The sequence below is a fragment of the Poromitra crassiceps genome (assembly GCF_964638095.1).
Source record: "Poromitra crassiceps genome assembly, chromosome: 16".
Taxonomy (NCBI): domain Eukaryota; kingdom Metazoa; phylum Chordata; class Actinopteri; order Beryciformes; family Melamphaidae; genus Poromitra; species Poromitra crassiceps.
The window spans coordinates 20,000,572-20,023,453 of record NC_139645.1 but is presented as its reverse complement, the minus strand read 5'-3'; the positions used below and the strand labels follow the sequence as shown (position 1 = coordinate 20,023,453).

Genomic DNA, 22,882 nt, shown 5'->3' with positions numbered 1-22,882 from the left:
AGCCAAACTCCCAAATAGGGCTGCCTGCCACTAATGATTATTTTCATAATCGATTAATCTGTCGATTATTTTCTCGATTAATCGATTAGTTGTTTGGTCTATAAAATGTCCGAAAATGGTAGCAAAAGTCCAAGATGACGCCCTCAAATGTCTTGTTTTGTCCACAACTCAAAGATAATCAGTTTACTGTTATACAGGAGTAAAGAAACCAGAAAATACTTTCACATGTAAGAAGCTGGAGTCAGAGAATTTAGACCTTTTCTCTTAAAATTGTACTCAAAACGATTAATCGATTATCAAAATAGTTGTCAATTAATTTTCTGTCGATCGACTAATCGATTAATCGTGGCAGTTCTACTCCCAAAGAGTTGATCACAGTTATACTAGACTAAACTAGATGATGTATGATCCGACACAATCAGAATCAACATCACTTAATTTTATTTTTGATGTGATGTGTTGAAGACGACTTGTCCTCGTTAAGAGCAGACTGAAGTACTTAATGACAAACGACCTCTGTAGTTTCTTTGTGTGTTTCAATGCAGACTTTGTGTTTCTTTGTGTGTTAATGCAGACTTTGCTATAGTGAAGTATGGGATTCTATTTTTGTATTTTATCCTAGAAAATATCAAACTGGCGTATTACTCTGCTCGTGAAACCATAGGAAAACCACTCCATGCATGCTTGTTTACTCTTCAATGGCAAAAATATGTTGATGACTAATTGTTGTCACATTTCATATAGGAATTCTAGACAGCCGCTGTGTGACTTCTCCTTCTTCTGTCACTCTTTCTGTTTTGAGTGTTAAAGCGTTGTGTATTGTTTACAAACCCACTGCAGCAGTGTTACTCCCTCCTCCAGCTGCACTTTATGTCCTGTGTGTGTGTGTGTGTGTGTGTGTGTGTGTGTGTGTGTGTGTGTGTGTGTGTGTGTGTGTGTGTGTGTGTGTGTGTGTGTGTGTGTGTGTGTGTGTGTGTGTGTGTGTGTGTGTGTGTGCTTTATGATAAAAGGTGCTTTTAACAAATACATATTACACACAAAGTATCAATCAGATGTCAATCAGAGTTGAAATGAAGGAAATGAAAATGTGTAATTTCAGATTGGAGGACTGACAGCTGAGAGTCCAAATGGCAGCAGGCTTTTTCCAGAGGTTTTGCTAAAGTAATGATCGTTGAAAGAGTTGAGTCTTTTTAAAAGCCATCCAGTTTGTATTTAGGGTTTTCACACAGGTCAGGAAACTCTGAAAATATATTGAATTGTTATGATATACGAAAAGTGCACCTTAGACCTCTGTCATTTGAAACTCTGTGAAGAATAACATCCGCCTGTACTAGTGGTTTTGTAGAGCTGTCGAAAACAGCTGTGTGTGTGTGTGTGTGTGTGTGTGTGTGTGTGTGTGTGTGTGTGTGTGTGTGTGTGTGTGTGTGTGTGTGTGTGCGTGTGCGTGTGTGTGTGTGTGGATCATACTCAAAATCTTCAACTCAAAATGATCAAATCAAGAAATTCAGGTGTGAAAGAAGTCTTGATTTGTTTTGATTGAACCTGTAGGAACCCGGTCTTATTCCGCACCACTCCACTGCTCCATATAGAAAACTGAAATCATGTCCTGGTCGCTGCACTATAGCGCCTCCTCTGGTCCTCTGTTCGGGGCGGAAGGGAACTGGTGGAAATAGCGTGATCCTCCCACGTGCTACATCCTGCCGGTGAAGCTCCCCGCCGTCAGGTGAAAAGAAACGGCTGGCAACTGCACATGTATTGGAGGAGGCATGTGTGTGTTGTGTGTCTACGGCTCTCACCAGATCGGCAGAGGGGGGTAGCGACCGGGGCAGGAGGGAGAATTGGCCAAGTACAATTGGGGAGAAAATGGGGTGAAATCAGAAAAAAATAAATCATTACATATGTGAAAAATAAAATATAGGAAATACATTTCTTTGAAGGCACAATTGAAAAAAACTGTTTTCTAAGTTTGCATTTAACTGATAACTTGTTACAGCTTTTATTATACTTATATTGTCCATTTGTTTCTTGGGAGTCCGATACGGTTTGTGAAATCTGCTGAGTCAGCTTTAACAGGAGTGTTCTCCACTAACACCCAGCATTATAGCTGATGCACTGTCATGTTTGTCTTGTTCCTTGTATTTTACAGCACTTTGTAGCTTTGAGAAAAGTGCGATGCAAATATAGTTATCATTAGTTGTTATTATTGTAAGCCGACTCCTACCCTTTCATCAGATGTTTGGTATATATCTGCTATACTGTCTCCTCGTTGATCCATAAAAAATATATATTGTTTTATCTCATTCACAATTTAACAGACATCAGAAGGCCAGTCTTAACAAACAGTTTGAACTCATCAAGTCAGACAAAAAGTTTGATGAAATTTCCCTTGTCTGCTTTTATCTTTTTTTGAAAATCAAGATTACAATGCTTCATAAGAAATCAAACTATTTGCTATTTTTTTTATCCTTTTTTAATTATGGACCTATGATGTATACCGAGTCATGTTTGGTCTTAACCTCTTTGTATGCAGTTAAGAATGAGCAATGTTCAGCTTGTCTCGTCAAAGAATGACAGGATTGCCTGAGTTACATGTTGTTGGTGTGCTTGATAGACCATGCAGTGATGATCAGAACCTCATCAGTTTCCACCAGGACCATCAGGTGACCATGTGTGTAGGACACCTGTTCATTAAAGAATGTTTTCTACAGTGTTGTAACAATGAAAGCTCTCCATTGCTTTGACATTCCTCCCAGATCTTTACCACCGTCAGCTTTTCATATCATCTTCCATGTTCTGCTCAGTCTGCTCTGTGTCGTATTGAGCATTATTGCAGTGTCAACTGATTGTAAAATGATTAAATAACTTGTGTTCTTTTCTATCCACTGTGACTCTTATCTTTGTCTTGAAAGAAGGAAGAAAGCATTGCACTGTTATGAACCGGCCTATAGGGGAACCGGAACGCAACACAAGAGTGCCCCATGTCTTCCACTATAAAAGGAGAGCAATGCCAACACAACATACTAAACAAACTCATCCCCAACCCTACACTTCCCAGACACAATAAAATGGTGGGTTAAGCACAAGACAAATCTACCAAAACAAAAAGGAGAAAAATGGTTACAAAAAGAAAATTTTAAAATTATTTAAATAGGAATCTATCCAACAACTCTTATCTTTGTCTTGAAAGAGGAAGGGGGGAAAGCATTGAACACTCTAGATTCCAGATTATTTTAATAATCACAGTGAGTAAACATGTTGCAAATGAGGAATTTGTCTTTGTATAATTTGCACAGCGATCACAGCAATAGCAAGATATGGAGCAGACAGAAAGACAATCTTCAAAATAAGTAAGATATCAAGTAAAGACATTCAAGTGTCTTGTGAGATACAGTCCATAGGGGGGTGGGGGCAGTGGTTGCAGAGCTGGTTTGCTATAGCCCTGGATCTAAAAAAAAATATATAATAATCTGTGGTTGATATTACTGTCTTTCAAAGGCTGTGGTGGGCTCATACACCATACGAAACTGGAAGAGCTAAGGAATCCATTGCCGGGAAGGGGCCTAAATAACGCTCCAAAGTTAGGCGAAATTTTGGCAAAGGAAAAACTGGCATGGCCATTTTCAAAGGGGTCTCTTGACCTCACCTCAAGATATCTGAATAAGAATGGGTTATATGGGTAGAGTTATGCTTAGTAAGAAAGGTGTCTTTCCCTTTCAAATAGTCTATTTTTTCTCTAATCAACTCTAAATCTAACTAATATAATTGCTGTTAAATACACACTTGAAAAAACACTTAACTCAAAAAGGACCAGTGCACCAAATTTTGAGTGATGTGTTTTTTCAAGTGTCTTTTCTTCTTCTTCAAGGTTTTAGGTTTTTTAGGTTTTATTTATTTTGCACCGTATGATATCAAATCTAAAATAAGAAGAGTTAATATTTACAGTGCACAGCCGCTTGGATAAATACACAAATTATTCAAATAGAATATACAATGTATTTAAAAGCCTGCTAGAAATCACAATTTGTATTAAATGCATAAATGTAACTGTAATCTTGTTTATATATATATTTTCTATAACTGTAAGGGATTACAGTGTATCCTGATTAACCTGATTGCATGTAATCATTTCCAAAAGCCTGGTGCCACGACAACACCATAGAGAGCCAAAGGCACACCCACTTCCGGGTTAGGCATACGCACCAAGATATTTCATCCACCATTTATTTTCCCATAGACATTTCGTAAAATGCCTATAAACATAGTTTGATCCGACTAAGTAAAACTATTTCTATAAGCATTTTACGAAATGTTTATGGGAAAATAAATGGCGGATGAAATCTCTTGGTGTGCCTAACCCGGAAGTGGGAGTGACTTTGGCTCTCTCTACAGGCGGAGCAAAGCGTTGTAAGTGAAAGTAAAAAAGTGTGTCGCAGTTAGTTCAGTTCAGACTGACTCCATTTTGCGAGAGAGAGCGGGAGAGACACGACTGAAGCAGGGTGGGTGTTATTACTACATTATTATTCCTATAGGCCTATTATTCAATCACCTTTAGGTGACAGTCACCTTCTCAATCCCAAAATACGGGACTTATGCTAAAGGGAATTATTTCTGATCGTATTGTGTGTATGCGCTCGATGGTATGATACATCACCCAATTTTCATAGTTAGAACTACATCCCTGTTGATTGTAAAAGTGTCTGAGTCAGTTGTTGTTACTGATCACAGGTATTCTCCTGCGTTCACCTGCTTCTTTTCCTCTCTCTCAAAGTAACGCTCAAAGACAAATGTAACAATGAGATAATGACGTAAGTAAAACAATTAAAGAGGGAAGTTGATTTGGCCTGTAGCCTACTTCACAGAAGGCCGACATGACGCAGTTGATTAAACCGTTAAATTAACGCAGTTTTATTCCATCTGTGTGTCTGAGACTGTGCGAGATGAGCGTCTTTCAGTCACATGAGTCCTCATAAAGAGAGAAACGGCTTGTTGACTTTCTGCAGACAGATCAGGACTTCAGAGCGGGGTGGGAAACTAATCTGCTTCATATTATATTAGGCCTACAGAGGGCCTACTACTGTACATGCGTCAACTTGTCTACAGAGTGCTTGTGTTGTGTCCGCCTCTCGTCTCTGAGGGCGGTGTTCACCGGGTTGATTTCTCATAAGCCAGCAGTAGTCTGGGCACCTTCCACCCCGCTTTTTGTCATGGGGGCGTAAACCCCGGACCCAGAATTAACACCGGATGGCAATGCGCCTAACAACGTCTTTGTTGCCGTTAGCTTGACGCGGTGATGTTACCTAAACTAGAGTCTGATCAAAACAAAGCTAGCGTTACATAAAACAAAACGTTTATGCAATATGGCATCTCCGCCACCACCGCCTGACACACCGGTCAAAACGGTGAAAGAGGATTCTGATACTTGGGTCAAATTGTCAAGTTAACGTGAAAGTTGACGAGCTAGAAACGCTGCCATCCGGTCTAGGGCTGGCTCTAGGCGGGAACCAGTAGGGTGACAAAATCAATTGTGGGCGGGAGCCAGGCTCTTTCTCGCCGAGAAGAGCCTGGTGACGCGAGGTTAGCCAGCAGTGTTTCACTGAAATCTGTAACCACCGTGTGTGACCACAGAGGGTCGCTGTTGCACATGTTCTGCACATGTCCGCACCTGACAGTATCCACCCGAGACGACAGCCAGATGAGGTCATGAGGATCTGCTTGAAAATGACAGTCTTTGACAAAAATGCAATTTTCTCATTCAAGACGAGTGTTGAAATATAGCCTATAAAAATGTATATACTGTATAAAAAAGGAAATAATGAATGAAGCTAGAATTAAAATGGTGTGTGTGTGCGTGTATGTGTGTGTGTGTGTGTGTGTGTGTGTGTGTGCGTGCGTGCGTGCGTGCGTGCGTGCGTGTGTGTGTGTGTGTGTGTGTCACATTGAAATAGCACGGTGGACAGTAAGAGCGTTGTGGTGGGGGTTGGTGGGCATCTGTTTGGTTGGCCAGTGTTTCTAAAGGACAAACGTGAGTTACATTTATTTATTTTTTTATATTTAACAATGACCAAACCATTTTACTAACAATAACAAAGTGGTTTTCTCTGTCTAAACTAGACCATGATAGACCTTAACCCTATCCTTAACCAAGTTGTATGGTTTACCTCTCATACTGACTGAAGTAAGTAAAGTTTATTGTATAGCACCTTTCACAGATACAAGGTCACAAAGTCCAGAAGATGAGTAAGAAGGAGGAGGAAGAGGATGGCAGAGCAGCATCTCCAGTACCCAGCTGTCTGTCTATGAAGACTGACTGGTCTAAAGATGATTTTCTAGACTTCAGTAATGAACCTGGACCTTCAGACACAAGGTAAGAGGACTGTTATACTGTAAGACTACCTGATGGAATATGATTCAATGAGATTGTATTCATGAAATCTAGCTAGTAGTAAAGATATTGTAGCGTATCGCTCATACGCCAAGGAACTGAGAGTTGTAGTTGGTACAGGGTCTTTATTCACAGGCTCCTTCAGCTCCTAGCAGCTAGCTTCACACCGCTAGCTCTACACACAGCGACCGTCTCAGCTCGCTCCATAGCTAGACTCCCCTCCGGCCTGCGGCCGCTGGTCCTATATACCCCCTTCCCCCTAGGAACACACCCACACACATTAGTTCCTAGGTGCGATCTAGACACTTCTATTGCACATCACATTACAGGTAATACCTGGATTACCTGGAACGCTACATACTCCTCACCCAACATTAGTCAACGCCCACGTTGACACCCACAACCCACACATATCCCCCTGTACCAAAACACAACACCCCACAACATTTTCCATTACCACATCAATTTCCCCACCTAGTCTCTTATTTTTCAGCACACTTCTTAATTTTCGTTCCACCACCACCATTTGCATTTCTTTTCATTTCTTCCCTCTTTTCCCATTCCTTCAAATTCAACCCACATTTCCGTTCACATTCCCATTCCAATAGCCCTTCTCTTTAACACCACTTAATTTTGCATTCACTCCCACCATCATTTAGTTACTTCCCATTAGCACCCTTTTCCCCAACATTTTCACTTAACACAAGCCCCAACATTTACATTCCCTCTTTTCTCTTTACACACATTTCAATTCACCAATAACTCCCACATTTACCTTATTTTCTTTTTTTCTTCCTCACATTATCCCACTTCACTTCAACCACTATTTCCATCCCCCCTTTTACAGCTTCTGTCCCACCCGAAGCACATCAGTCCTGCTCAACCCCCAGTGGGGTTAGCCCTCCGCAGGGTGACTCTCCTCGGTCCCCCCCCCCGTGTTCCACAGTCAACACATGCACTGCAGTATCTCCGCACGTCCTCCTTTTGTTTGCCCCAGTAGAAATGTCTACGGAGGAGGCTGAGTGTCTCTTCGGGCCCACGATCACCGTATGGGCCATCGTGCACCCCCTTCAGTGCCAATTCTCGCAGGCAACCGGGTACAACCCACTGGGTCCCGCTTTTCCCGTGGCCCTTTCTCTCCAAAACCCCATCTCCACCCAGATGCAGGTCCGAAAACATGTTCCACAGTCCCCTCGTGGCCCCGGAACATGTGTGAATCTCCTCCACAGGGGGCCGGCGTCCGGCCGCTACCCACGCATACACCGGACCGATATCCGCATCCTCTATCTGTCTGCGTCTCCACTCACCCCCGTTGACATGCGTGATGTGCCTGTCCTCGTCTGTCGGCTCCACCGCTTGCACTCGCTCGTCCTCCCGTCCCGCTCCCCCAGGGGGCGGCATGTTGAGGGCAGCAGGGCAAACACCACCGGCGTCGATCTCCACCTCGGCTTTCTGCAGTGCAGCAGTGGGGGCTGTGTAGCGGCTTAGTTGGGCCGTCTCCTCCGGCCTTGACCCCTCTCGCTCCCCCGGGGACACGAGTGCCGCTCCCCCGACTGTAACAGCTCTGCAGGTGATGTCGCTCACTTCCCTCTGGCTGTTCAAAACGATCCCCGCTCTCCTGATGGTCTCGTCGCTGATGATGATGTCCCCCTCTACCGGCTGGTATGCAGAGCAGCTAGCCTGGGCCGGCTCAACAGTCACTCTCCTGCCCAGAACAATCGGCTCTGTACTGCCCCGTTGCTCCGCTGCTTGTAGCTCAGGCTGCTCCCCCGGCTGTGTGTCTCTTCCAGCGTTCACACTCTTAGTGCAGTCTCTAGCTAAATGTTCAGGCGACTGGCAAGTCCAACAAAGCCTCACCTGTCCGCCGCCTGCACGTCTCTCCTCTCTCGCTGTCTTCCAGTCCCCGACAGCTTCTCGACACTCTCTAGCTAGATGTCCGATCGCGCCGCATGCCCAGCAGGCTCCCTGCTGTCCATGTCGTTGTCCCCCATACCCGGTCCGTCTCCCCGAACCGTCTCGGCACCACCTCGCCACGTGGCCCGGTTCTCCACAGGTCCAACACAGTCTTTGCGGCTCCTCCGTCCGCTTCTCTCCGTGCTGCGCGACCTCTCGTAGCAGCTCCATAAGCCCCTCTGCCCAGGCTGGTGTCGTCTCCAACAGCCGTCTGACTTCTTTTAACACACGGGCTTCCATGGCAGCCAGCGCCGAGCTGATCTCTGTCGTCAGCTCTTCTTTTCTCCCGTTCGCCGACAGGCATTCTTCTAAGCGCACCATCACACGTGGCGCTCGTAGCAGCTAGCTCACACAGCTAGCTTGCTACCGCTAGGTCGCTCGAGCCTTTGATCTCCAACTTTTCCTCCGCCGTTCCTCCTCACTCTCTCCCCTCTCGACCGAATCAGGCGTTACCGCTTCACTTGCTGACACCAATGTAGCGTATCGCTCATACGCCAAGGAACGGAGAGTTGTAGTTGGTACAGGGTCTTTATTCACAGGCTCCTTCAGCTCCTAGCAGCTAGCTTCACACCGCTAGCTCTACACACAGCAACCGTCTCAGCTCGCTCCATAGCTAGACTCCCCTCCGGCCTGCGGCCGCTGGTCCTATATACCCCCTTCCCCCTAGGAACACACCCACACACATTAGTTCCTAGGTGCGATCTAGACACTTCTATTGCACATCACATTACAGGTAATACCTGGATTACCTGGAACGCTACAATATGAAGGGACACTGGAAAGAGAAAAATACATGCTCATTGCTATTTGAGTAGAGAAAAATACTATTATTTCATTCACCTAAAATAAGAATAGAATGTAATGAGGAAATGTTATTTGATAAACTACACTATTGTAGTGAAAACTACAGAGACCAGGAGTGACCATAGGGAGAGAAAACAAGTTTTATGGAGGACAACATATAGAAGAAGGTGCTCATGAGATACATTTCACTTCCTGGATGTGGGTCAGACCTGCTGTCAGTTTGGCTGGATTCATGCAGAAGACATTTTGTTCCCTCAATCTTTTTTCCACATCCCAGTGGCTCACCTGGTAGAGCACATACTATAGAGCCATAGATCTCACCTGGTAGAGCACATACTATAGAGCCATAGATCTCACCTGGTAGAGCACATACTATAGAGCCATAGATCTCACCTGGTAGAGCACATACTATAGAGCCATAGATCTCACCTGGTAGAGCACATACTATAGAGCCATAGATCTCACCTGGTAGAGCACATACTATAGAGCCATAGATCTCACCTGGTAGAGCACATACTATAGAGCCATAGATCTCACCTGGTAGAGCACATACTATAGAGCCATAGATCTCACCTGGTAGAGCACATACTATAGAGCCATAGATCTCACCTGGTAGAGCGCATACTATAGAGCCATAGATCTCACCTGGTAGAGCACATACTATAGAGCCATAGATCTTACCTGGTAGAACACATACTATAGAGCCATAGATCTCACCTGGTAGAGCACATACTATAGAGCCATAGATCTCACCTGGTAGAGCACATACTATAGAGCCATAGATCTCACCTGGTAGAGCACATACTATAGATCCATAGATCTCACCTGGTAGAGCACATACTATAGAGCCATAGATCTCACCTGGTAGAGCACATACTATAGAGCCATAGATCTCACCTGGTAGAGCACATACTATAGAGCCATAGATCTCACCTGGTAGAGCACATACTATAGAGCCATAGATCTTACCTGGTAGAACACATACTATAGAGCCATAGATCTCACCTGGTAGAGCACATACTATAGAGCCATAGATCTCACCTGGTAGAGCACATACTATAGAGCCATAGATCTCACCTGGTAGAGCACATACTATAGAGCCATAGATCTCACCTGGTAGAGCACATACTATAGAGCCATAGATCTCACCTGGTAGAGCACATACTATAGAGCCATAGATCTCACCTGGTAGAGCACATACTATAGAGCCATAGATCTCACCTGGTAGAGCACATACTATAGAGCCATAGATCTCACCTGGTAGAGCACATACTATAGAGCCATAGATCTCACCTGGTAGAGCACATACTATAGAGCCATATATCTTAATGCAGCCGACCTGGGTTCACATCCGACCTGTGGTGCTTTGCTGCATGTCATCCTCTCTATATATACATATATATACATATACATATGTGTGTGTGTGTGTGTGTGTGTGTGTGTGTGTGTGTGTGTGTGTGTGTGTGTGTGTGTGTGTGTGTGTGTGTGTGTGTGTGTGTGTGTGTATATGTGTGTGTATATATATATATATATATATATATAGTGTATTGGGGGTTTTCCGTTTCCACTAATTCATCATGTTTTCACACAAAATAATTATGTTGTCACAATTAAAACGTCACATCAATTATCCCAAACAGCCGAGCTGTTGAGTTCAACCACCTCTGAAAACATGTTGCCTTTTCTTTTGATTTGCAGAGTTCAGCAGCACAGGCAGAGAGCAGAGTCTCCAGTACCCAGCTGTCTGTCTATGAAGACTGACTGGTCTAAAGATGATTTTCTAGACTTCAGGAATGAACCTGGACCTTCAGACACAAGGTAAGAGGACTGTTATACTAGGAGCCTACCTGATCAAACTTGAGTAATATTGATGAAGGAAAATGTTGTGAGTGACGAGTAGTAGGCAGATTATTCACTGAATCATGTAAACAGAGTCGGTAATCACGTTCAGGGCTTCACATAAAAAAATTTGCTCACAAGAAACCGTGGCTAGTTGTTTTCCAAAGTTACGAGCCACTCAGCATTTTCACTAGCCACTATTTTATTGTTGGAAAATTACAGTTTATTGATGGTGTGTGCTACACTTTACTTGAAGAGCTGGAAATGCCTAAATCAAGACTACATAAAATATATAACACTACAGTCACCAAATATTCAGCTCTGATAAGGTTGTGAACTCCTTTTGTATAAAAACATGCAACAGAAGATATAAAAAGAGTAGCTTCAGCAAATTAATGTCTTTACTTTATTTTTGTCTGTCTTTACTAGAAACTAATGATAAAACATTTGTGTTTGCAGAGGTCAGCACCACAGGCAGAGAGCAGAGACTCCAATACCCAGCTGTCTGTCTCTGAAGACTGACTGGTCTAAAGACAATCCTCCAAAGTTCAGTAATGAACCTGGACCTTCAGACACAAGGTAAGAGGTCTGTTGTACTGTAATGAGGAAATGTTATTTGAAAACCTACCAGGGGTGGCCAAACTACGGCCCGCGGGCCAACTGCGGCCCGCTGCCTGTTTTTAAGTGGCCCGCCATGAATTTAGCAACCAAAAGAAAATGTGAGGGGAATTGCCAGTGGAGCTTTCTGGCTGTTTTCCACCCATGTTTACTCTAATCATTAACCATCTGTGTTCACTAGTTAACTGCTCGGCTGCTTGTTGACATAACATAGGCTACCTGAGGAGGTGAACGGGGTCGCATATTGACAGATGAAATTCTAGTAGCTCGTTGTGGAAAACTCTGTTTCTATTTGATGGACCTTTGCTAAGTGTTTAGTCAGATTGCTCATGTTTCCACCCTTACTAGAAGCGATAGCAGCGAACAATCTGTCCCTTTAAGAGTCTGGTTAAGTGGTGAGATGATGCAATGCATGCACCTGCACCTCATTAAGGGTTTTGCTGTTTGGAAAGAGGCAATAGAGAGCCGCAGTAACGAGTCCGGAAATCATCGATGCTAACAGCCCTGGTTCTTCACAGTTTTCGCCTATGGGAGTTTTGAATGGGTTTTTGGCGCGATGCTTCTAATAATCTATCTGGGCAACGCTAGCTTAATCAAACGCGAACCAGTGTTTAGTAATATCATCTTCACACACGAGGACCACTTTTACGAGTTTTGAAGCTTTTACGTGCCGTTAAAAGGACGGCTAGCTAGCAAACGGCTAAATGAGACTACACTTTTGAGTCGATGGGGATATATACGTCAATAACGTCACCACTTCAAAGGGCGAACACGGAAATTCTCTTTCCCTCACCTGGTTCAGCCTGTTCAGCCCGGGGTAATCAGTGCACACATCAACAACAGTCCAGGTTGAGTGCTGACGTGACGTGAAAGCCTATGCGACAGTGTGTAGTTCTGGATTAGCTTAGCTCGAGCTTTTTACTTCTAGGGCTCGCATTTACGCATCAAAACTCATGAAAGTGGTCCTCATGTGTGAAGATTATCCGACAGAACTCTGGTTCGCGTTTGATTAATCTTGCGTTGCCCAGAGACCGTATTTGAAGCATCGTGGCAAAAACCCATTCAAAAATCCCATAGACAGAAACAGTGAAGAACCAGGAAGTTCGGGACTTCCGCATTCTGCCTACAAAAATACGTCATCCCTGCGGCTCTCTATGGCCCAATCTCAATGTCCACACTCACAGACTCACAGACTTTGAGGCACGTGCCCGCGAGGTGTGCAAGGGCTTAGGGCTGTCCCACTGTGAAATCGTCAAGTGCATGAGCGCTCTCTGCAGACATGTTTGAGCCCTAAATGCAGACTTTGCCCGAGGGGATTTCCCACAGTTCATAGCATTGTGATGCTACATTTGGGTTATAGTGGTTACTAGGGGGTTTCCCGGAAGTGTGAAAGAAACAGTAAACACTACAATGATAAGGACGTTGTTTTTACCTCGTGTGGTTTTAACAACTGGAAAGCAGCACTTGAGCGCGACAGGGGCTTACATAAGCATGGATCACACAAAGGCTGCAGCCACCTGGTCTGAGCACAAACGCAGAGAGGCAACAGGGGAAACCATAGACATACTGGTAGGTAAAACGCAGATTGAAAAGAACCGATATTATGTCAAGAGTATTGGTGGTGTAGTGAAGTTTCTGTTCGTGAACGAGTTAGGGCTTTGTGGAACAACAGAAAGGTATGACACTGTCACTCATGCTGGTGAGTGTGACACTGACAGTGCTGCTGATGATATTGCTGCGGGTCTCTTTTTGAAGCTGTTTGAAATACACCCTAGAGAAGGACAAAAAGCTAGCTGACATTGCTAAGGGCATACCTAAAAATGCCAGGTACACCTCCCCAAATATTCAAAATGAGATAATTGAAACACTGGCAAACATGGTTTTGGGAGAGGTCAGGAAGAAGTATGCAAAGGCTGACTCTGTAGGATTTTACCTGAAAAGTGATGGGACTAGGGACAGGTGCAATATTGAGAATTTGTCCATAATGATTGGGTTTGTATGTGATTCCATGCCAGAGGAGCATCTGATTGGGCTGCTTAACTTGCATCAACTTGATGCGGAGTACATGTCCAATGAAATATTGAGACATCTTTGTGATGCTGGCTACAGTGCTGACAACATAGTTAGCCAGTGTTACGATGGTGCATCAGTGATGAGTGGAGTACGAGGTGGTGTGCAAGCATTGCTGCAAAAGAAGCTTGCCAGATATATTCCATATATTCACTGTTACAACCACCAGTTACACTTGGTGGTTGTGCATGCTATACAGGGGGAGCCATGTACCAGAACATTTTTCCACCCCTCTAGCTCTCTGTATAACTTCTGCCATCACCACTATGTGTCAGAAAAGTATGATGCTCCTTGTCTTAAAAGACTGCTTGAAATTCGCTCGACAAGCCATTATGATGTGACAAGGTGCATTGTTGAGAATGAAGACCGTCTTCTCACTATCCTGTCAGAGATCTCAGAGGATGATGGTGCCACAGTTGATCTGTCCACTGAGGCATCAGGCCTGTTAATTCAAATTAAGAGGCAGAATTTCTTTGAGATTGGCAAATTTATAGTGCTGGTTCTTGCTGTCTTGAAACCAGCTAATGCGATTCTACAGTCTCAGTCTGTGGATATGTGCAGTGCTGGTGAGGTTGTTAGTACATCACTAGAATGCTTAAAAGACATCCGTAAAGATGATTGCTGGACAGAGCTTTCTCAGGCACCTGCTGGGGATGATTCAAATCCTCCAAAGAGAAGGAGAACACTGAGCAAACACCTTGGTCAAAGTGTTGTGCTCTCAACTGTGGCTCATACAGATTGTGATAATCCCAGCATCACCCCCTCTCAGTCTCTGAAAAGATCCCTGCTCAACATCCTTGACAGGGCTCTTTCAGAAATGGAAAACAGATTTTCCAAAAAGAATGTAGACCTGATGAAAGCCATATCCAGTCTTGTACCCAAATCTACTGCATTTCTGGATGCCACCGTGCTGGGCCCTCTGTATGTGCTTGCTGGCACTGCGGCAGATGATGTGAGCCTGAACAATGAAATTCTTGTTGCAAAACCAATGTTGCTCAAGAAATGCAGACCTGTCCACTCTGTGTAAACACCTGAAGAAGTATAAGGAAGCTTTTCCTGAGTTGCATACATTGTATGTAACAGCCCTGGTGGTTGGTGTGTCTTCAGCATCATGTGAGACTTCCTTCTCCACACTGTCACGAGTCCTAATCGTGCATTCCTTTATAACTGGGAACTGGTAATCTTACCGGTTCAAAGTTCATGAGCTGGGACGTGACGTCACTAGAGCTGGTATTTCCAATTCCAAACTCGTAGGAGCCTTGCAGCCCCGACCTCAAAAATTCAAGATGGCTGATCCGCGCAACAACAGTAGTTATAATCGTATAAATGCTATTTAGCACTTCTGTCTTGTTTGTGTCTCAATAAATCAGCTGTACACACAGCACGGCCTACTTCTATCTGTGTGGACATGAGGCTGCAGTGTTTGTATGTGCAAAATGCCACGAAATGCCTTGTTATCAACTGTTATTGCTAACAATGGCTAGCCTGGCTAGCGAGTGGATCTGACCAGTGAACAGTGAACTTCCCAGCTCAACTTTTCTGCAAATGGAATGCTAACAAAACGGATGTGACATCATTTAGCCTCCACATCCCAGTTCTTTTGCGATAAAGGAACGCACGATAACCCCCTTTCGTCGTACCATGTTACATGAAAGAAAGAGAAATTTGGTGATCTTGTCCCATGAGAAAGCAATAACAAATAGCTTAGACATGGATGAATTTGTTAGGGTTTTTGCCAAGGGCAACAAGAGACTGATGCTGTAGATGGGTAGATGCATGGATAGATGGAGATATAGTGTACATGGATTTTCAGGTTGCTCATGTACCTAACAAAGTAAAAAGACAAAAAAAAAAGTTTTATAAAATGTTCTGATTTTGCCATGTTGGGATTATACCCTATATAATAGTTAAGTTGAATTCTGAATATATTGTAGGCTTGATTAGTTGATTTAGTTGTTTTCTTTGTCACTTTCCAGGTTGAGTTTGAATAAGACTTCTAGTTTTGTAAATATTGGCTATGGTGAGAAATCTCACTGTATTAGGGTTTGTTTAATTTTATTTGAGAACTAAGCTCATCCAATGGAAAAGAAAATGTTATGGAATTGATTATTTTAAACTAAGGATGAAGGCTTTTTATTTATTTTTAGGGTAAGTCAATCTGATTTCAAGATTTTTTTTTTTTCACTTCAGTTTGGGTTTGAATAGGACTAAACGTGTTGGAAATATAGCAATGGTTTTGTAAATAGTTAGTTTGTACATAGTTTGCGAATAGTTTTGACAATAATAGTCTTGTAAACTTTGGCCTGTCACCTGAGTGAAAGCTCCTACTTACAGTTTGGTGACCCAAACAGAATGGTGACTCCTACTGGAACAATTTGGTGTCCCCAATTACACTTAACTCTGGAAATGGCTTCTACACCCTGCTTCAAATCATTCTTTATAAATTAGAATATAATGCAATTTAATCCCCATCCCCGAACCCACAACCTCTGGCAAACCTACCGCCAAAGTTGCTCCCTGCCAGCCCACCCTAATGTAGCAGGCTAGATACGGGCCTGACCCACCCGCACAACAGCCTGTTCTCTCTGTTCCTGTTGCCCTCTGGGAGAAAATACAATGTCCTCAAAGCACGCACACACGTTTCTTTCCCCAGGCTACGAGACTCCTCAATAAATAACACACACACACACACACACACACACACACACACACACACACACACACACACACACACACACACACACAGACAAACACACATAAGTATGCAAAGGACATAAACACTAATAATGCAATCAGATATTGGGAGACAGTTACATAAGTGCCCAATCAGCAACCACAATAATGCATAGGATAACAACACACAGGATGATGATGACACACACACACACAAACACACACACACACACACACACACACACACACACACACACACACACACCTACACACACACACACACACACACACACACACACACACACACACACATGCACGCACGCACCCACACAATAGTGCAATGTGTGTGTGCAACCTGTGATATTGTCATTTGCACACTTCCACTGACAAGTGGAAACTTTTGGACACTGTGTGGACACTTTATATTTATTCTTTTTTCATACTTTATTACTTCTACTTTATTACCTTTCTTATTTTACTGTTTGCCTTACTTGCCCTTTACATACACAGTTTGCCCTATTTAACTGTTTTATTCTTCTTTTGCTTTTACTGTCCGGTAACATTGAACTTAACCCTGGCCCAGATATAAATTGTCTGGATACTCCAAGTGACTTTAAATCTAGTTCAGGGCTTGGTGTTATTCATCTTAATGTTAGAAGTCTATTGCCAAAACTAGACCTAGTGAAAATCTGGGCTAAATCGACTGATACTGACATTTTCGTCTTGTCTGAAACTTGGCTAAAGAAATCCATCACAGACAAAGATATTGCCATTAAAGGTTACAATGTTTTTCGTTGTGACCGTCCCAGAAAAGGTGGTGGCATTGCGATATATGTCAGACAGAAATTTCATGTTACTGTCCAATCATCTATTTCCCTCAGCAGACAATTTGAATTTCTTGCTCTGAAGTTGGAGCTTCTTAAGGGCCACTTTATCACTATCGTAGGTTGCTATAGACCGCCCTCAGCTAGTAGTGAGACTTTATCATCATTAAAAAATCAACTTTCAACTTTGGACTTCAATGAGATTCTTCTTATTGGAGATTTGAACTGGGATTGGTTATCCTCTGTCTCTGATAGTTTTAAATCTATGTGTGATTCTTTTAATTTAACACAACTACCGTAGTTAATGGGGCAACACGCCCAAATCTTAAATGTCCAGATAAATCTTCTCTTCTTGATTTATTCTTAACAAATTCTCCTCCTAAATTTTCAGGTATTGGTATTTTTGCTAATGATATGAGTGACCATTGTGTTATAGCCACTGTCAGACAAGCTAAGCTCCCAAGATCAAGGTCACGTATTATCCTTAAACGTGATTACAAACATTTCTGTGAGCAGGCTTTTCATCATGATTTATGGCACTTTGATTGGTCCAGGATCTCACTCATTAATGATGTAGAGCTGGCCTGGAAGTACTTTTATGATGCCTTTAGTATTTTTATAAATAAACATGCCCCTCTTCGCAAATTTAGAGTGAAGGGTAGAAACAATCCCTGGTTCTCCCCTGAGCTGTCCAGTCTCCTAAAAGCAAGGGATGATGCCTGGGCTAAGGCCAGAAATTCTAAATCCCAGGGTGACTGGCTGATATTTAAACAGCTCAGAAATCGCTTTACTTTTCTTGTTAAAAAGGTGAAATCTGAATTTTATGTTGATAAGACTACTCGTAACTTAAATGATCCTAAAAAGTTTTGGAAAGTAGTTAAATCTTTATTTGGGGTTGAAACTACAAACGAATTGCCTGCTCATATAGTAAAAGATGCACATACTCTAACTGACAAATCAGCTATTCTTAATTGTTTTAATGAACATTTTGTCTCTTCAGGATCTCTATTTGAGTCCCTACATCCACATCAATCGAATGTGCAAGGGGTTTGCCCTCCAACACCACCTATTAATGTTATGACTCCAGGATTTGATCTGACTCTTTTTGATGTAGCTGAGGTCCATACAGCTTTACATCAGTTGGATCTTAGTAAATCTGCTGGAGCTGACAATCTCGAGCCTTTCTTTTTGAGGTCAGCTGCAGATTTTATAGCAGAACCTCTGTGTCATATTTTTAATCTCACTGTTTCTGAAAATGTGATTCCAAGCATATGGAAGTCTGCCTATGTTCTTCCTCTGCTGAAAGGTGGTGATCCCTCTGTAGTTAACAACTACAGGCCGATCTCTAAACTGTGTGTTCTCTCCAAAGTTCTCGAAAAGTTGGTCGGTGAACAACTTAAAGGAGAACTAACCTCCAAAACACTTTTTTTCAGCTTTTAACCAATATATATGACTTTGGGGGTGATGTGTGAAGAATTCTGGTCAGAATTTCCACATTTGACACCAAACTGTTGCCATTTTACCATTTGTATCATTTTTCAGCAGCATATCTGGCATAAGCGCCCTCTTAGGGTCAAAGACTGCTTTTTTTTCTTTTCTCAAATGAATGGGATATTTGACACGTCGTGACGTCACGGTGACCCAAAGACTATGGGATTTCAAGATAATTACTCCCCTACCCCCCCTGTACCCTTTCAGCTCCTCAGAACTCCAAGCCTATTCTTATTGAAGTTTGCTCTTAAAATACTGAACCAAACGTTGTCAAAGTTGGCACATGTCTTAATTATAGTTAGTTTCCCGCTGAATGTGTCACTACTTTATTAATATCTTACCTGAATAAGCTCGAATGATGATGTATATATTATCAGTCCGAGTTGCAAGCAGCTGTCTCCAGCCCAGGCATGCGGGAGAGAGTCGTACTGTAAACCTCATGCACTAGCTCCAAGCTCCGCGGGCGCGCGCAGCAGAGCAGAGCTCTCTGTGCTCTGAGAGTAGAGAGAGCAGTCTGATATTTCCGCAAACAAATATGGTCGCAGTTTAGCGCACATGTAAAATATAACGCTATACTACGACGTGACAACGTGACAAAGCTTCTCTAAACACATCGGCTACTATCATTTCCCTGCATCCCTCCTACTGAGATTATATCGGTAATGATTTTGGACAGACTGAATGCGCGGAGGAGGACGAGGAAAGATCTGCAGCTGTGCCCTGAGTAGAGACACTCGCCTCGCTCCGACTACTGTGCCTGTCTGTGAAAAGCGTCCTGTCCAGTCGCACCTTCGCAAACAGATGCGGGATTCCCTCAATCCTGTACCCAATCTCAGACTGTATTCTCTAAATCGCACACCAGCTATTTCTGTCTGTTTGTTTGTTGCTCCGTGAGGTTACAAGCGCCCCATGCATGCAGCAGGCTGTTTCGCAAGCCGGGGTCTGGCAGGAGGGAGGAGGCGCAGGCAGCCTGCACTGCGCTGAGAGGAAAAAACTTTTGCACAACTTTTAACAAGAATCACGAAAAGCCCCCAAACTAAAATGAAAAAGGGACTATATGGCAACTTGGACGAGGGAATGACGTAGAGAAATCTCGCATTGTGTTACCCCAGAACGGGGGGTTTGTCGTATTGTGCAGTGTGCTGCTGTAACGAGCCCATGCCACTTTGCTCTCGTAACGTAGTTTAACACTGCCATAGAGTTACATGCAGAAAAATAATTAAATTTCTAGTTCGCCACTGAATTACCAAATTGATATAACTTTCAACCATTTTGAGCAAAGCTCTTTCCAAACAGGCCACCAGCGTTGGCTAGTTGTTGATATTTATACAGATATGGGCCCTCTCAAATAAATTATTTTTGAGGCAATAGGCAAACTGTAATGGCGTCGATTTCCGAAAAAAAATCTGGACTTCAACACAGCCAAAGAGTCCAGTATAGACAAGAGCATATGTCATTTCTTGGTTTTTTCCATAGGTATTTTCAAATCACTGTTCTAATACATATCTAGGGGGTTAGTCCCCCTTTAAAGGATTTTTAGATGCAAATGGTCTCCTCTCACAGCATCAGTCAGGTTTTCGTAAACAGCACAGTACAATTACTGCTGCTATTAAAGTGGTAAACGATATCATAGAGGCACTAGATGGCCAAAATATTGTGCAGCTCTTTTTATTGACTTGTCAAAGGCATTTGACACTGTTGATCATGTTATCCTGGCAGACAGACTCCACAAGATTGGCTTATCTGACCATGCTGTAAACTGGTTCTCTAATTACCTACTGTAGCAGGTAGAACACAGTGTGTCCAGGCCGCTGGGTCTTCTTCCTCCTTCCTCCCTGTTTTAAAGGGCGTGCCTCAAGGTTCCATATTAGGGCCATTGTTGTTCACAATTTATGTGAATAATCTTTGTGATAACTTGTCTGATGCTGTGTCCCACTTTTATGCTGATGATACGGTAATTTATTGTTCATCCTCTTCAGTTATTCAATCCCTTGAATTCTTGCAGTCTGCCTTTGACACTGTTCAGTCCCGTCTGACTCGGCTTAAGCTGGTATTAAATGCAGCCGGGTGCGGGGACTCGAAATACTACATTTCCCACAATGCACTGGGCTCGCGTGGCCTTCGTTTCCATGCCCACCCCTCAGGCGTTTGGCTGATATCAAACTCCAGTAGGTGGCGGTAATGCACATATATGTTTGCCAACCGCCATAAAACTCAAAGAAGAAGAAGAAGAAGAAGGCTTCGACAATATTACATGGAGAGAAGAAGAAATAAATCGAAAATAAATCGAAAATAAATTGCCTCCAAATTGCACCAAATTTAAACTGAAGTATATATGTCGGGAGATGTCTTCATAAAAAAACATTCATGCATTTTAAGGCATTTTCGTAGGAGTTACGCGCATCTGATGTTGTAACTATTTTCTGTAAAAATGTGTAAAAACGGGTACATTGCTTAGCGTTGATTTCGTTACTTCAACCCACCTACTACTAGATGTAAAATTTGACGAGCTTTCCAATGCCGCCAGTCACGTGTCTGTCCGTGCTTCCGTTCCCGAGAAAATCGTCTCTTTGCAAGGAGCTATGGAAAGCTAACCTAGCTACAGCAGGCTAGGTGGTCGAAAAAGATGGCTGCCTTTTTGTTTTTCTTCAGACCTCTGAAGGGGCGTGGAGGACCTCTAGAGGCGGGACCATGGCCAACAACAGTTGTAGTTCATAGGTGCTCGACTTCCGCAAGGCTGGACTTGTCGCTCTGACGCGTTTTGCGTCAGAGCGACATGCAAATAATGTGAGAGATGGATGATAGGTCAGGCAGGGAACAACCAATTTCAAAAATTTAAATGGATTCGAAAACCTTAGGGGCGTGAGATTTAATATATATTCATATTCCCCACGGTAAAGCCGTCCTTTAAAGAAACTGGACACGGTGTACCACTGTGCTTTGCGTTTTATTACTAACTGCAGCTATCGTGTACATCATTGTACTTTGTATACTGTAGCAAATTGTCCATCTCTATCTGTCCGTAGACTCTCTTACTGGCTGACTTTTATCTATAAATCTATTCTTGGGCTTCTTCCTACATATCTGTGTTTACATATGTGTAGAAACCTCAGCCATTATGGCCTGCGCTCTCAGGACATCATTCAGATGCAGGTCCCTAGAGTCACAACTGAACTGGGTAAAAAGGCTTTTAAATTTTCTGCCCCCTCTACCTGGAATGATGTGCAGAAGGAATTGAAATTATCTCATCTTATAACTCTGGGGGAATTCAGGTCAATTTTAAGAGACAGAGAACTTAGTTCTCTTGGCTCTTGTGATTGCCCTGCGGTCACGGTGTAACCTAACTATTGTTTCCTGAGTGTGTGACTGACTGTATTTTATCTGTTTATTTTGTGTTTGTGTGTATTGATGCAACTGTCTTTATGCTGCCGTTTTGGCCAGGTCGCTCTTGGAAAAGAGGTTTTAATCTCAATGAGTTTTTTTACCTGGTTAAATAAAGGATATTGATTGATAACTGTTGCCTTATTTGTTGTTGGCTGTTGTGATTTTGTTTTCTAAAACGACAAGAATATCAAAGTACATTCATAATCTAAAAACTAAATAAACTGAAGAATATAGTAGAATATGAGAACAAAACAATTTAAAGTTGTCTGTCCTTTCTAGAACTAATGATATGTATAAAACATTTGTGTTTCCAGAAGTCAGTACCACGGACAGAGAGCAGAGTCTCCAGTACCCAGCTGTCTGTCTATGAAGACTGACTGGTCTAAAGATGATTTTCTAGACTTCAGTAAAGAACCTGGACCTTCAGACACAAGGTAAGAGGACTGTTATACTGTAAGCCTACCTGATGGAATATGATTCAATGAGATTGTATTCATGAAATCTAGCTAGTAGTAAAGATATGAAGGGACACTGGAAAGAGAAAAATACAGGCTCATTGCTATTTGAGTAGAGAAATCGACTATTATTTCATTCACCTAAAATAAGAATAGAATGTAATGAGGAAATGTTATTTGATAAACTACACTATTGTAGTGAAAACTTAAACTACAGAGACCAGGAGTGCCCATAGGGAGATAAAACAAGTTTTATGGAGGACAAGATATAGAAGAAGATGCTCATGAGATACATTTCACTTCCTGGATGTGTGTCAGGCCTGCTGTCAGTTTGGCTGGATTCATGCAGAAGACATTTTGTTCCCTCAATCTTTTTCTGCATCCCAGTG

The 22,882-nt window shown here is 42.8% G+C and overlaps 1 protein-coding gene across 1 annotated transcript; it reads left to right on the top strand.

Moving 5' to 3' along the window:
• Positions 1–4,473: 4,473 nt before the first annotated feature.
• On the top strand, positions 4,474–22,476 carry LOC310791501 (uncharacterized protein; the record flags this gene model as incomplete). Its single annotated transcript, XM_083653177.1, has 6 exons — positions 4,474–4,496; positions 5,946–6,022; positions 6,210–6,364; positions 10,838–10,957; positions 11,438–11,557; positions 22,353–22,476. The coding sequence occupies exons 3-6, from the start codon at positions 6,234–6,236 to the stop codon at positions 22,474–22,476; spliced, it is 495 nt and encodes a 164-aa protein (XP_083509303.1). The 5' UTR covers positions 4,474–4,496; positions 5,946–6,022; positions 6,210–6,233.
• Positions 22,477–22,882: the final 406 nt, after the last annotated feature.